Source organism: Tachypleus tridentatus, chromosome 8 (assembly GCF_004210375.1).
Source record: "Tachypleus tridentatus isolate NWPU-2018 chromosome 8, ASM421037v1, whole genome shotgun sequence".
Taxonomy (NCBI): Eukaryota; Metazoa; Arthropoda; class Merostomata; order Xiphosura; family Limulidae; genus Tachypleus; species Tachypleus tridentatus.
The window spans coordinates 74,323,698-74,341,044 of record NC_134832.1 but is presented as its reverse complement, the minus strand read 5'-3'; the positions used below and the strand labels follow the sequence as shown (position 1 = coordinate 74,341,044).

The 17,347-nt window shown below is 30.8% G+C and overlaps 1 protein-coding gene across 1 annotated transcript; it reads right to left on the bottom strand.

Annotated features, from left to right (window-relative positions):
• Nucleotides 1–730: 730 nt before the first annotated feature.
• Nucleotides 731–16,986, bottom strand: LOC143222684 (growth factor receptor-bound protein 2-like). The gene is made up of 5 exons (XM_076449516.1): nucleotides 16,652–16,986; nucleotides 15,693–15,790; nucleotides 6,443–6,562; nucleotides 5,331–5,496; nucleotides 731–3,596 (listed from the first exon to the last, which is right to left on the bottom strand). The coding sequence occupies exons 1-5, from the start codon at nucleotides 16,727–16,729 to the stop codon at nucleotides 3,423–3,425; spliced, it is 636 nt and encodes a 211-aa protein (XP_076305631.1). The 5' UTR covers nucleotides 16,730–16,986; the 3' UTR covers nucleotides 731–3,422.
• Nucleotides 16,987–17,347: the final 361 nt, after the last annotated feature.

Here is a 17,347-nt window from a genome sequence, read left to right as displayed (position 1 = left end):
TTAGAATGAATCCTTTCCAATGAAGGAGACATGAAATTTTTTTTTTAATGTAGAGGGCAACACAGAATGAGAATAGCTATTTGTGTGAGAGGAGGTAATGTACCATATCAGAAACCTTCTAGTTTTTACAAATGCTTGTGTCATCTGAAGCTCATGTGAACAAGTTCATAGTTCTGATTAGTATTAGGAACCTTCTAGTCCTTACAAATGCTTAAGGTTGATAAATGGTATCATTCTGTATTCATGTGAACAAGATAACACTTTTGATTAGTACTGGGAAATCTTGTTCTAATGAATACTGATAGTTTGTGAAATACTTCAAAAAAGTGATGTAAAACAAATGGAGAGAGAAAACCTAAGGATCAAAGTACAGAGTTTTAGCTTCGAATTCATTCAGATTTAGTAAGGTAATTGAAACCTTTTCTTGCAATAAAAGTCCAACAAAACATTGATAATTAGGAGCATTATTATATTACCTAATTGTGTGGCTTAGGCGACAAACCAATTCTAAGTCTATATAATCCAGTTGTCATCAATAGTAGTTCAATAGTATCATTTTTGAAATACAGATATACTTATCTTTATCTTGCATTTACTGCACCTTAACTGCAATTTTCAGAGAATAAACAAGTAAAACATTTAAATATATTTTATCATACTGGGATATTTTGTTGCATACAAATGCTTGAAAAATATCTAAGCTATGAAAATGGAATAATTAGTACAACTCTGCATTTCCAATTTTTATTAACCAAGTCAACGATGGCAAACAGCCTTACAGAGCAGAAACAACCTTCTCTAACCTACTTTACAAAAGTTTGGGATCATTATGCCATCTTTTCTGTCCACTGAAGAAATTTACAATCTTATAGAATACTACTTCTGCCAAGTTACACAATATTTTTACAAATTACAGTTTCCATCAACGTATCCTACAATATGAAAAGCACTGTTTTCATTCAAATATATTATTTTAAAAAACAATTTCCATCACTATACCTCTAATCTTATGGAATATCACTTTAGTCAACAAAATACTAAATTCTTCAACACAAAATCCATTAGAAAGTAAAAAGAATATCATGCCATACCTATTTTTCAAAATGCCCCAATGCATTTTTAGACTATTCTGCAATAATGAAAATCATAAACCCTATTTGCTTTAATTGTTATCTACAGTGACACTAAATGCCATTTTTATTAACATAGCCTATAATTACACAAAACAATATCTTCCTTCATCAAAATTTTGATCTTTCTAAACAGGTACCTAGAAATACCAAATTAACATTTTGAAAACATTAAGGTTTATGGCACTCTGTATGCCTCTTCTAATGTTTCTGAAGGACCTACAAAAGGATCACATACCAGAATAATTAAAATAAAATGAGCACATATTAAACTATAAAATTCATACTGGAACTGGACACTTCATTGCACCATACTCACTGAAACTAAAGTAAATAAAATAACAGATTTTTTTTTTATAAGAAATGCAAAATAACAAGATTTCTCAAAAGTAAAATAGTTTACATAGGAGAAAGAAACACATAGACAGAAAGGCGATTTAATATTTTTAAAAATCAAATATCATACACAAATCATATTATATGAGCTCTAGGTTCATGTTCATGCCACATGAAATTTCTGCACCCTAAATCTTATTTCTGTTAACAGTAACCTATATTCACAAAACAAGGTTAGCAAACATCCCATGCAAATTTGCTGATGCCTGCACCCAGAAGCATAAATACTGTAATACTTAATCAACACCAAAACCTAAAATCTTATCAATAATATTAAATGAAAAATTATGTGTAATATAAATTCAGAGTAGCAATGAGTTACCAATGGTTTTTCTTAACTGTACATACAACCATAAATTACAGAAGTATTATCTGATGATTTATAACCTTTTATTTATTATCAATATTGTTTTGAACATTAAATACCTCCACTAAATAGTGTTGGTACATGTGAAATTTGAGAAAATCAACACCAGATAAAATGCAATTATAATAGTTTCAAAAAGTCATGTAATGCTTGTCTTCATTACTTTATTTATAACATACTTAAAACCAATAAGATTCTAAACATTAAACTAAAAGGTGATGCCTAAATTATTATTGTATGTATTCTACAGTATAGACAACATAATTTCAAAATCTATATTTCACAGACACAATTAAGAAATTCTTCTTTCAGATTTGATTAGCTCTGTGCTATATACATTTTAACTATAAACTACCAACTTCATATTATTTGTAAGAAGTTCCACTAATACAACCCTATAATATGAAGAGCACAGGAATAAACAGCAACTGCCTGTTGTAAATGCAGTGTAGCATACAATGGTTCAAGTCTTCTATCCTTTGTCATTAGAAGAGTTTTTAAAACGTTATCTTCTACACTTGTGTTCTTTTTACAACAGGTAGTTGTTACCCATTCCAATGTACCCAAGTTGAATACTCTACCTAAATAATTTATCAAAGAAAAACCCAAAAATATTTCTATTTTCTTTCTGGGGCCTCACTGTTGTTTGATAATGTTTTTCAGAGGTCCTTAATGTATAAACCACATCTTTTCTGTTATGAAATAAGTACACTTTGATATCAAAATATGTGTACACAGTTACTTACATAAAATAACGGTGTAAGAGGCAAATCATAATTCACTGTATTAAAACTCAATCAATTTTTAAAATAATAACTATCAATTATGTAATACAAAGACTTCTTTACACACTCAACTGGAACATTTCTACAAGTCTACTTTCATATCAAAAGCTTTTTCTCCAATATATGATAGAATGATTACAGGTGTTTGACTGAGGTTAATGCTTATAGTGCTAATGTGAATAAAATTAATACAACTGAGCAAGCTAAATTCAATCAATTTGTTACTACAAAATAAAACAAGCTGACTTCTACAACTTTATGAGCTACACAGTGTAGCAAATGCTGTGTCCCATATGAATATCTTGTTTGTTCTTATTTATTTAAATACAGAAGAATGAAATGGGTTAATTACAATACAACGTGACAAACACTGTGTAGTTATCAAAGAGACATCACTTGGATCATTCACAACATAAAGCACTATTACTGCTGTTAATCAAACGAGTTAAAACTTTTGGCATGTCTCACAAGTAAACTAAAATATTAAACTATGAAATACACTTATGTGAACACAATCTTCATTTGATTGCCCAGTTTGGACCTCATGGAAACAATTGTTAAAAGCATTTGTCACCGGCTTCAACTTAATATGCAACAAAATTACTTTGCTAGAAAGACAGACAGATCAAAACAATCACTATCACTGTTGTTCATAAAAGAAGAGATTTATCAATTCTGTCTTTTAACAACTTCCTGTAAAATTCCTACAAGAAAATACATAAAAACAAGCACTTTGTGAATCAGTTATGCATGGAAAGGAACAACATAAGTTGCTGGAAAAAATCCTCGCTTTGAGCGCATCTCCCCTTCCCACCAATGTGTATCAGTACGATCAATTACTGTGATTATGTCACTTCTTTTAAACTCCAGTTCTCCAGGCTCTTGAGCTTGAAAATCATAAAGAGCTTGGACCAGGAACTAGAAAAAACAAGTGTCCACATTAACATTTCTGTACACAATGAAATGAACTAAATATAATTTTCAACAACAATGGTTACAAAATGTGCATTACATACTAACATAAAAAAATATAACTTGCATAATTCTCTTTAAAACTGTACTCTTGTAACATGCATGAAATTACTTGTTTAGCATATATTTCTTCATGTAAAAGAAAAATTTATAATAACTGATATTAAAACTTGGATAAGTATAAACAATGAAGGAAGAACTGGTTTTAACCTCCATGAGAAACATATAACAGTTTTTATTAAGCAGAGAAATTACTGATTTTTTTCTATACCAGACACATTTAAAATGCCTTCTGTAATTTGCATGTGGGAGTTTAGAGAAAAAAGCCAAAACAACTGTCAAACATTAAGTTTTGGTAGAATTCAATGATTTCTTTAAAAAAAAAAAATTATGTATTATAACATTTTCTTTAAGTCTACATCTACTCACCTTAATGTATTAATCAGGTAAAATAATTTAAATTAATTTGATAGGTGTAGATTTTTCTCACACCTACTATAAAATTATTCAACAACAATGAATGACAAAATTAAGCTGACTTAATCACACAACTGATACTTGACATTGTCAGTACTTGGTGAAACGTCATATTTACAAAATTGAGGGAAACCAAGGCAACTGTATATTTCATAAATACCTCATTTATTCACAACCACGATTTTGCCAGTAAAGATATCACTAGATGGCTTGTAAACAAGTTTATATATATATTTAACCAAAGAGAATACAAGATATGTTCATCTTGAGACAAGTGGGGAGTAGCTTAAGTTTGTTTGGTTGTTTAGAGCTTTTTCTGGATTTTTTTTTGACTATTTGTTTTTAAAATTTCCATATCAAATAAGTGTTTAGTTTAATTGAATAGGTTGAATCTATTTTCTTAATTTTTTTTTCATCTTAGCTTCATCATCAGAAGCTAAATACTGTAGAATTAGCTACAGTAACACATAAAACTTGCTGGGGTGAGTAAAAATTATTCCAATTTTACACATTATAAAAACAAATTATATGATGAAAACATATTACGTTAGGTGACAAGATTATGCCGAGGTCAAATGAGAAATGAAGTTCTGAGCAATATCAGTTCTATTGAGGTTAATATCTTCAATGATGTTTACATTAAATATCATCCAATAGTTTTATAAGTTAGCTTGGCACTTTTTTCTTCAACATGCACTCATACAATTACTATACTTGATCCTTATACATATATTCAGTAATAAAATAGTTTCCTCACCTACATGCATATTTGGAGAAATTTTCAAGTTAGAATTCAAGCATAACCTTAATAAATTAACAATGCATGTAAGATGTATGTAAAGATCTGCACATTTAACAATAAAGGAGTTTAACTGAAACTTGCTTGTACAATTACCTTGAGGTTGTTTATTTAAATAAATTAATTAAAAATTGCTTTCTATGTTATAAATATTTCTTGGTCACTCTCATGACAAAACTAGAGAAATTAACTGATTTTAAGCACAAAACAAGAACAAATCTGGGATGCTGCTGAATATTGTTTCATTGAAATGGCAAATTAAGACATTTTAATACAGTTTTTTCAAAAGTCATATGAGTAATTTCAAATATTAAAAAATACTTGCATTCATTCTGAAATATGTTGCATCATTTTTTGCTATAAATGTCTTAAATAAAAAAATATTTTTACAATTAGTTACAAACCTGTTCTGGTTGCATGTCCACTAGTGTAATGTCCTGGGAGCGGCTCACTGAAGCTGACCGATGGTATTCAACTAGTTCATTCAATGAACTGAACTTGACAACCCAGAGGAAAAACTTGCCTTGCATATCACGGAGCACTTTAAAGTGTTGAACACCATTGGGACATCTTTAAGCATAGTTTAAACATATATGCATTTAAATATCATAAATTAAACATCCAGGAAAAAAAAAAGCAACAAACTATTACAAAATATGTTTAATGTAAATATTCAGTAATAGTAATTTTATGCAATATTAAATGTAATATGCAAAGCAATTTTAAAAGATATTTTCCAATTAACAAAATGTCTACAAATCTCAAGTCTAGTTTGTTGCTTCCCAACAATGAAGACAAATGCCTCTATGCTTAGAATTTTAGAAAAATGGGATCCAAGTAAAACTGTTTAAGAGATTATCAGCTTTAAAAGGCAATTCATGTCTATGTTCCAAAAACTTAATTACATAACTGATGTTTCAAAGGACATCACAATTATATATTTTGACTTGTCAAAAATATTACATCCTCACATATGAATTTATGCAACTTTTCTCATGTAATACTGATAACATACAGAATTAAGTAGAACAAAAATCTAATTGTTATGTAAAATGTCCAAGTTCATGACATTTTTTACTGGACTATAAGGAGTCTGACAAGACTATTTCACAGAGTATTTATTGGTCAGATACTGAAGCCAAAGCTTCAGAAAACAATGTTACTTTGGACATAAGACTAGAAATAGACTTGTTATTTTTTTTGACTGAACACCTTGAGGATATGAGACTGGTATACAAACAATTTAAAGAAAGATGCAGTTAAAAGGAATGATTGTTCTGTAGACATTGTTAGAAAAGTGCTAAAGTACAAACGGTTTTGTTTCAGAGAAATAAAAGTCTCAAAGTGTTTGTATCTAGTTACATAAATATATTAAAGTGGAACATACAATATTTGGATATAACTATTATAAAAGACAAACAAAAACAAATATACATACACAATGAAAAATACAGATATAAATTTAATGTAAATACCAATTATTGTAAGTTGTAAACTAGCAAAAAGTAAAACTTACTTTACAGAAAGAGAAAAATCCCCAGGAGAACTTTCACTCACTCTAATGAGAAATGCTCCATCATGCTTATTCAATAATAATTTCTCAGCATCTGCCCTTGTAATTCGGCCATAGTACCATCTGAAATACATCAAGACATTTATTACACAACTCACCCAAAGATTATATTTAAACATTACACTCTCTTCACATCTACATTAATAGGTGAAGGTTTGTATTTATTGCTCCTTTGTTAATATATAAATTCAATTTTACAATGCAAATCACTACAGATGGTTGGCAACTTAATACAAATTTTTAAGTAATTTATTAACAATACCAACTTACTATGCAAAGTGCTATGCTAACTTGCAAAGACTGCAATACTCCACTAAAAGAAAGGAAGGAAATACTCATTAGAGTCCAGAGAACTGCAGCACAAGAGACAGTGCAATGGTTGAGTGTGATACCCTATTTTAAAATGCAGAGCTACCACACTGATGAAGTCAAGCAACTAACACTTGAAGGCATCTAGAACTGTACATCATGTCTATGGTAGGAAGAACCTCAACACTATGTAGCATCATAGATGGGCAGCGATTCTTGTCTGTTTTACTTGCGTAAGTCCATGTGGCTATGGTCTGGTACAAATATATTTATGAAGCAAAATACCACAAAATATGTATGCAATTGGTCATACAAAACATCCCATCTCAACAGTGCAAGCAACATGATTTTATGAAGTGTTATGTTTTCTCAAGTACAATATTTGGTACTGATATATAGAAAACCATCAGACAAAGTCAAGTAACCAATGACTGGTAGCACCTGGAATTGTACACAAGGTTTGCAGTAGGAAGTGGTCCAACATTATAGACATCTAGCATGGTCACAGGATGTACAGTGCAGATTTGATACTAAGTATAACTGTTCAGGCATCATTTTCCATAGATCCATAATGTAAGAACAAAGTGCCCCTATAAAGGAAAATGAGTACTTACCAGTCATAAAGAAACGGAAGTGTGTAAAATGGTAAAAGGAGCTAAATGGAAACCCACAGAATAGGAAACAGTCCTGTGATAGTACAGGAGACTGGAACAAAGATGCAAGTTTGGTAAACTGAAAAGTGGAAGACAGAGTTGCCCTATAATCCACAACAGAAAAAACTGAAAGGCCCCTGTTATAGAGCCAAGTGAAAAAGGATGATAAATGAGGAATGGTAGCCTGAAGAAGATGATAACCCCAGCACAGAGATCTAGAATAGTATGTAGTCCACTTAGGTTGATAAACCTTCAACAATAAAGGCATAAAAGGATAGGAGATCAAGGAGGCAACAAACTTGGGAAGTCTGGATCATCTGGCAAGGGACTAGACAAAAGCTATACATGAAGATGAAGTATGGGTATGGAAGGATGACACACACAGTACTGAGGTTGACAAAGATGCATGGGAGAAAAGGAGAAAGGAACTGGTTGTGACACAAATAGCCACTGTAGAAGCAGAAGCAATGTCTGAGCAGGCCAATATGAGGCTATCAACAGAACCTGAGGAGGAATGATTTGAGCTATTAAAATGACTTTCATTAACCACAAGCCTGGATTGGAAACTGGATACAGAGTTAAGTATAAGTTAATGGTTAACTTGTGATTGAGAAAGAAATTTAGAGACAATAACTAAATCACTTAGTGCCAGTTTCTTATCATTTTGGGAATGGCAAACAGACTAAAATAAAACCTTGGACAAGAGGGATCTTCTTGTTTAATGGCATATTTGTGAAGTAAATTTTAAACTGTTTCGGACAACTGCTGGCACGAAATGGGATCTCAGAACAGGGGAAGGAAATTGGATGGGAACAAATGAGAAGCCAATGAGAATATGAAGAACTGTGACATGTGCAAATCCTGGAAAGAATAATCAGATAAACAAATCATAGATAACAGAGCATCTTAACTTAAAATATCCAAATAGTATATCAGCCACATCAATAAAACTGAGACCAAATATTCAAGTTGTGCCATGATAGCAAACAGAAGACTATGAGATTCATCAGAAACTTCCCCAGAAGGTAGAGGTAAAAACTCAGGAAACAGGAGACAAGTTCCATAATATAATATGTGACTGAGAAATATATTCAGTAGGGGAAAAAAGGCTATCCAAATTCTCATCCATCCTGTCAAACACATCTGGTACAGGAATCACAGAATACTCTTCAGGTGGTGGTGAATGCAGTAATAAAGACAATTTTCTATGGATCATAGTAGTCATGTTTTTAACAGATAAATGTGGGACTGATTCTGAAAATGTGATTAGTAATTTCACTGGAGTAGGAACAGCAGTAGTAGTAATAACTACTTGAAACTGTGAGTGTATATTTAAAAGTATAAACTCAAACAAAAGAAGCAATATGCATCTAGAAAATAAACTTGGCCATTCACAAATTTGTAAGCAAAAACAGATGCATCCTAACAGTACAACTGACAACTGAGAAGTGATTAACAGTTGCATTATTAGAGAGAGAACTAGCTACGATTGGGTTAATGCCACATTTCAGTTGGTGGAGGGTTATCACTTGCATGTAAATATACTGATTGAAGTGAAAATTACACAAATATGCACTGATAGAGAGCAGTACGAGTTCAGAAAGCTTTTGTTAAGAAGAGGTAAGATATATTGGAAACAGTTTATGTTTCAATAATAAAATTATTTAACACATCATATTCACTCACATTTAAAAATATCCAAAAATTGCTTATGTGACTTTTTTAAAGTATACTGCTCCCAGGTATATAACTCATTCATCTTGATTAACATACATGCATTCCCACTATATAGGCACTCAATATTTAAAACTTATTTGGCATAAATCTCCAGCAATCATGAATGAACAGCAGAAGTAAAGCAGTAAATTTTTGAGAACATCCATATCAACACAAGCATCTTATCAGTATTTAAGTACAAGAGTACTGATTACCAATTGTTTATACACATTTCATAAGTAAGTAGATTTCTTTGTTTTTGAACTTCAGCCAAAGCTACACAAGGGCTAACTGTGCTAGTTATCCCTAATTTAGCAGTGTAAGACTAGAGGGAAGGCAGCTTGTTATCACCACCCACCATCAATTCTTGGGCTTTTACCAGTGAATAGTGGGATTGACTCTCACATTATAATGCTCCTATGGCTGAAAAGGCAAACATATGTATGGAAATAAAAGTTTTCCTTTATATCAATTAATAATCTAATATCTAAGTGTAATGCACCCTAGAGTCTCATACCCCTTCACACTCTCGTCCCTAAGATGGGCCTAGCAACGGTCAGCTGCAAACACTCTTCATTAACCTGAAGATGACCTAAAAAATAGGTTGAAACATTCTTTTGTATTTAATTTTAATTAAAGTTTTAATACTCATACCAGCTGTCTTTAGAATACATTTCTTTGCTAACAAATTTTCATGCAAAGCTACACAAAGAGCTATTCATGCAAAATCATCATTAATTATGAAATGATAGACTAATAAAACTCTAGAGTTATTCTTGTCTCACAAAATATTGACATTAAAATGCCATTCTTGTGGTGCAACCATATACAGAGAAGGTTTTCTGGCCAAAAAGCCACAAACTACAAGCCTATGAGCATGCTAATCACAATATAATGTCTTATCCAAAAGTTACAAATCTAAACCAATGGTTTCTGACTTACAATTCCAATTTTTATCATCTTTTGTTTTATATACAAGTTTGATTCTTATATTTCAAAGCATAAATACATTAACACCTTCAAAATTTTTTAAAAAATTAAATTTACTTAGCAAATACATTTGATAAAATTTGAACATAAAATATGGTTTATTTTATGACCATACAAAAAACAAATTTTTTAAAGAGCTAGATAATATCTTAGACAGATCAATGATTGCACAGGAAAGTGGCTAGTTAGGTTCAAACTCCTGACCTTCTCCTCTCGCATCCCAAAAGTGCTCTTTTCCCAAGCCATAAAAATGTCTATGATCATTACAAAACATGCCTAATTATCTGATGAATATAAGGGTAACCCACAGTCTCCCCTTACAACATTCTAACCAAAATAGTCTTACCTAGTGATGCATGGAAACTTTTTTTCTTCAATGATCGCCTACTCTTTTATTGATTATAAAGAAAAGTCAACTAGAAGCCTTAAAATGTAAAAGAAGAGACCATTTGGTCCTTCATGCTGTCCTTGTGCACTTAGCCTTGGGAAAAGTAGAAATATAATCCCACTCTTCACTTTTCAGGAACAATACTAATTCCCTTCTTTACATTTTGTTACTACTAAACGCAATTCATTCCATTTCTCTTAGAGAAATAAAACTGCCTTATCTAGAACATAGCTTGTATTTTCCAAATCTTCAACTTGTATTCTATAAGTTTGTCTTTAAAATGTACAAGATATCAGAAAAATCAATGTTAACACTTTTCTTACCTGAATAATCTTGTAAGTTTCAATAAAAATAATTTTTCTCACAATAATATGAATGATATTAACCTATCCTAATAGCTTTCTTCTGAACCTATTCTGACAAGTCAGTATTTATCCTTAGATAAGAACAAGCCTTTAAATGTTCTATTAAGTGAGGCTCAACTAGTAATACATCTTTTGACTTGTAATTAATAAGTCTTTCGAATGAATCCTAAAATGTTATTATTCTTAACACTAACAACAGAGCAATCCTTTAGTGGCTTAAGTGACTTATTCATCTCTTTTCTTCAGTCACAATCTCTACTTAAGTTACTCAAAAGTATTGCCTTACACTTATTACAATTAAATGCTATTTGCCAAATATTTCTTCAACTTATCAATGGAAACAAATTATTTTGCTGTGCATCAACATCTTTAATATAGCTAAATAAACTCAAAGAGTTTAATGTCTTTACTAAACATTGGTATTTCACCAAGAATGCCTTTATTAATATAATTTATGTAAGTACGGAAGAGCAAAGTCCAAAGCACTGACCTCCGAGATACCCTATGAGGAACTTAATAACCTTTTGCTTTCTCCCACCCAATTGCCCTACAATCCAAACTAGTTTTCTCCTGAACCTTTATGATGTGCTTTTCTTAGTTAATTTTATGCATAACTCTTTAACAAAAGCTTTTTCAAAATCTTGAAAATCCTACACTTTCTTTCACCCAGATAACAAGCAATGTTCTCAAAACAAAAACATTAATAATCATTAATGCAAAATTTCACTTTGATGAATCAATGTAGATTTTCATTTTGATAGCATGTTACACTAAATGATACTGTAAGTTTTTTTTACCAGTTTCTTAATAGTTTTCACACCACAGAAGTACTTGTAGCTGGTCTATAATTTCTAAGGCAGATTTTCATAGATAGTCAATTATTTTTTCAGTTTAAAGAGGTTACAAACCTTCTTTTACAATATACATTTACTTTTATTTTTGTTTTCAACTGAAATGTTATTATTCATAATCTTTAGTTTTTTTCTGTTTAAATAAATATAAATAATTTTCTCTCACAAAATGTTTTGGACATATTATCTAACAGTAATATTTCTATAGTACTTTACCCTTGGCACCACAACAGGCAAAATAATAATTGCATCAAGAGACCAAATATACCACTAAAATAAACATTATCATATTTTTCTGAAACCTCAAGAAAGCTCTCAAATAAACAATCTGAAAATCATTTTCAGTGATGTCGAGAAAACCCACTTGTAGAGAAATATATATGCAAAAACGGCTCGTTTGGGTTGAGAAAATATTTTACATAGAAGAGCAAACAACGTTTCGACCTTCTTTGGTCATCGTCAGGTTCACAAAGAAAGTGGTAACTGACTGGAAGCTGACCACATGTTTGGAAGAGGTTGTGTAACTGAGTGTCGGAATGTAGAAGGCAGTGTTAGATGTTTGAATATATAATTTTATTATATTTAATATAGGTATAAAGGCGTTCCTTTATATTGATTTATTTTGGGTTTAAGTTGTTGTATAAGTAAGGCTTCTTTAATTTTGCGTTTGTTTATGTTTGTTTCTTTATTTAGTATTTGAGTGTTTTCTATGGTTATGTTGTGTTTATTTGACTTGCAGTGTACGAAAACGTGTGAAGGTGACTTATGTTTTTTGAATCTGGTTTCCATTTTTCTACTTGTTTCTCCAATATAGAAGTCGTGGCAGTTATCACATTGTATTTTATAAATAATGTTGGTGTGGTGTTTGTCAGTGTGGTTTTAACATAGTATAGACCTTAGTTTTGTGCCTGGTTTCTGAATAAATTTGGTATTAACTGGAATGTCATATTTTGTTACTAGTTTTTGCCAAATGTTGGTTATTTGTCTGCTGATGCCAGGAATATATGGTATGCAACAGTATATGGTTTCGTGATTTTTTGATTCGCGAGATATATTTACTTTTGTTGGTTGATTTTGCTTTCTATCTAGGTGTGTGCATATAATGTTTTCTACAGTTTGTGGAGGAAACTTATTGATGTTGATGAAGTGTTGTTTTATTTTGTCTAATTCATCGTTAATTTTGTCTGGTGAGCATAGTTTTATGGTTGTGTTTATTTGGTTTCTTAGTATGTTGAGTTTTTTGTTTTGTTTCATGTGCTGAGTCCCAAGGAATGTATAGTCCAGTATGGGTGATTTTTCGGTGGATTTCTGTTTTGAATTGTGTGTCGGTTCTTGTAATTTTGAGGTTAAGAAATGATATTTAATTGCTTTCTTCCTGTTCACATGTGAAGTTTATGTTGGGATGTTTTGAGTTAATGTGATTGAAAAATTAAGTATGTGTTCTGTAGATTTAAATCCCGCAACCATGTCATCTACATATCTGTACCAGTATAGTGGTGGATGTAATGCTGTGTTAATTGCTTATGTTTCAACTTGTGTCATAAAAATATTGGCTAGAACTGGTAATACTGGGTTGCCCATGCTTAGGCCATTTGTTTGTATATAGTTGTGGTTGTTGAACATGAAGTTTGTCTTTATCGTGGTGAATTCTATGAGGGTTGCTAATTGGTTGCTGGGAATGTCTACAGTTGGGTTTGGGTCTCAGATATAGAGTTCTAAGGCTATCTTGCAGGCTTCAGTGATTGGAACTTCTGTAAAGAGGGATATAACATCAAAATTGGCCATTAAGGCTTTATGATTAAGTTGATTTAGATTAGACTTGAAATTAAAAGAGTCTTTGATGAATGAGCTGGCTGATGTTACATATTTGGAGAATGCCCATGCTATGTATTTACCAAGATTGTAATTAAACGATTCATATGTGGACATTATTGGTCATAATGGGCAATCTGGTTTATGAGGTTTGGGGATGCCGTATATTTGTGGTGTGCGTGAGTCGGTTTTACGTAGGTAGGAATAAAGTGTTTGTGAAATTGTGTTGGCTTTTTTCATTTTCAGTAGTAATTTGTTCAGTTGCGTCTCCTGTGTCTTTGTTGGATTTGTGTGTATTGGTTTAAATTTGTTCGTGTCTGATAGGGCGTTCTTCATTTTTTGGATGTATTCATTCGTGTTCATTATGACTATAGCGTTACCTCTATCTGTTTTTAGAATTTTTATGTTTTTGTCTTGTTTTAGGTTTTTAATGGAATTAATGTCTCTTTTTGTAAGATTGTTTTTTAATTTTCTGTTTTGTGAAATTATGTTGATGGTTTTGTGAGAAAATTCTTTGAAAAAATCGTTTAAGATGTTGTTTTTCATGTTTCTGGAAAATATAAATAAAATTAAAGAAGCCTTACTTATACAACAACTTAAACCCAAAATAAACCAATATAAAGGAACGCCTTTATACCTATATTAATATAATAAAATAAATAAAATTATATATTCAAACATCTAACACTGCCCTCTACATTCCGACACTCAGTTACATAACCCCTTCCAAACATGTGGTCAGCTTCCGGTCAGTTACCTCTTTCTTTGTGAACCTGACGATGACCGAAGAAGGTCGAAACATTGTTCGCTCTTCATTGTAAAATATTTTCTCAACCCAAATGAGCCGTTTTTGCATATATATGAAAATCATTTTGTCCCATGTTACTAACTGCTGTGGATGATTTCAGAGGACATGTATGATGTTGAATTCCATTTACAGGGAAAATTTAAATTTATATAAAAGAAACCTCATTGAAGTGTTCTAGTTTCTAACAGAAAAATAAATATCGAACTTCAGATGTGTGACTAGTTTCCTTAAGAAGAGGTACATATGCAAACTGTCTATACTTCCAATAATCTTTTTCAATCTACGCTCAACTAGCATTCTTCCTCTAGTGTTTCCCTAATATTGTGAGCATTAGCCACTGCAAAGAAGCTTTAATGCCTTTACATTTCAACAGATTCATTCATCAGTCATTAAAGCCCCATGATTTATAATGGAATACACAAGTTCATTTTCTTCTGCACAACAAAATTTGAAAGTGATACTGAAAAGGTAGGAATATGACCTTGATGAAATAAGACAAGTGTGGTAGTTATCTTTAGCTGCTGATTTTTAACTAATTTTTTAGTTTTCACTAAGTACTTTAGATGTAAAATAGCCCATTAATAATACAGAAATAAAGTTAGGAACTAAAAATTCAAGCCTTGAAATTTTAACAGAATATATTTAACACTTAAGAAGTGAATGTTCTTTGCTCTTTCATATCACTTATTAATATAAATTTATTTACATTAGTTTACATTCAGAATTATTTTGTAAACTTTCCCTATAACATTGTGTTTTTGAAAATTAAAAGAGGAAAATTTTCCACTTCAAATTAAATCTTAAAGTTGCACCCTTTACTAGTAAATATGGCATTTAATTATTTGCACCTAGATAAAAAAAAAGAAATTGTATTTTTTATGTTTAGTTTAGAAAACTAACAGCAAAAAGTACTATATTTTGTATTTATGGCTACATATATATTAAGGCACTATCCTTAATTTTGAGCTATGTAGCAGATGGAAGCAACCAGTCAGTATTACCCTACCATCCACACTATGAGATTGACTGACACTCTTACAAGGCAATCACAACTTAAGATCTGGGGAATATTTTTTGGGTTTCATACAGATTAAAACCTGGCTCTCTAACCCTTAGATCCAGAGCTTTACAACAGAACCAAACCTTAAATCCAGAGCTTTACAATAGAACCAATCTATGCCTGGAGTATTGTATTCATACTGGGATTAAGTGATATTTTTTAAGAGTTTAACTATATTATATAAAATAAAAACAATCTGATAACATAGCACTCACAATATAAATATTATATACTTATTTACTCATGTTTCTTCATTTCAATGTAGTTACTGGGGATAAGTCCTTCCCTTCCTTCTAGTTCAGCTCTGTACCAATTCATGTCATCTTCAACATTTAGTACCTGACAAATATTGGATTAGTTACATATAACACCAGTGTTAACAAATAACTTTACAATTTTTGTAGAAATAATATGCTACTTGCATAATTCTGGGTAATTTTAGTCTTTTATTGTAGAACAGATATGGAAAACAGTATGAATAGAAAGACAAACTACCACAATGTCACATGTAAGTCAAAATTTATATTGTTCAATATCAAATCTAGTTTTTTAACAATTTTTTGCTAAGACTTTCATGATCCTTTTGAATAAAAGTTTCATACAGAATCAGACATTTACAGCATCATTCTTTATTACTGTTGAAATAAAAACGTTATTATGCAAGAAGTTATCCAAATGATTAACCTTATAAATAAAGGTACCAAAACAGCTTCTTAAATAACACTAATAACATCTCTAAAATCAGAAGAATGCAAGTATATTAACACACTTTTCTTCTATTACAAAGCCAATTACCTATACATCTGTTAAATCTATTCATCAATAACAACCACAAAATTCACTCATTAAGTTCTTGAAGGGTATCTAAAATTAAAAAAAAAGGTTACTAAGATGTTTCTAAAAATTCTGAAAGCAAAAGTTATATGAGGCAGAAACATTTATTACTATGGGCACTAACTGTTACAGAGTTTATTGTTTATTGATCATTCTATATTTTCATCTTTCCAATTTAACTATAAAGCTATAAACCAACTAAATATTATGCCAACTTATAACACATTGTTTTCAGTATAACCATTTTGAATCAGTAATAATATTAGTATTACTAGTAATAGTAATGTATTACTAACAATAACATTAAAAAAAAAAGGTTTTAAATATATGCATTGAAAGGAACATCACGTTAATATTCTGACCCACCTTTAAAATCTGTCCCTTTTTAAAGCTTAGTTCGTCGTCAGCAGTTGCATTAAAATCGTACTTTGCAATAGCTTCCATTGTCCAAATTTTAACACAATGTAGACAGTAGTGTAGGCCTAACACTAGTTACGCTTAAAGTAACAACAGCAATATCAACACTGCATTTAAACTTGTAAAACCTTTGATATATTATTACAGCTTTTCATACGCCTTGAACAACTAAAAATTATAAAGTGTTCCCCGATGTATTAATTTAAGAAAAAGAAAAAAACACATCAAGCCTAGCCTACACTATTTAACTTTCAAGTAGTTGATGTACTACTTACTACAGTAGTAAATATATATATATATATATATATATAAACGACAACTGATACTTTCAATGAAACTTTATTTAAAAAAAAAAAAATCGTAAGAAGAAAAATACTTAGTTAAATCATAAAATCGACGCAGTACATCAAAATCAAATGTAGCTTTGTAAATTTACTTAATCCTTCTAAATACATATAGGTTTGCATCGCTGTCATTAATTTATAACATGAAAATTACAAATTACAGCCTGTAAATCGTAACGAGTTTATTTTTTTGACAAGACAATAAGAAAAACTATTAAATATTATATGAATTTACCAATACCCTGTTTTTAAGCGCTGTATTGCTTTATAATGAAATTAAAAATTTATGTTTCAACACGCA

Coding starts and splice junctions, on each gene's coding strand:
- LOC143222684 (XM_076449516.1), bottom strand. CDS start 16,729: ATGGAAGCTATTGCAAAGTACGATTTTAATGCAACTGCTGACGACGAA. Junction 6,563..15,692: donor ATTGAAATGAAGAAACATGA/GTAAATAAGTAT, acceptor GATGTATTTCAG/ATGGTACTATGGCCGAATTA. Junction 3,597..5,330: donor TGGACATGCAACCAGAACAG/GTTTGTAACTAA, acceptor TGTTTTTTCTAG/TTCCTGGTCCAAGCTCTTTA.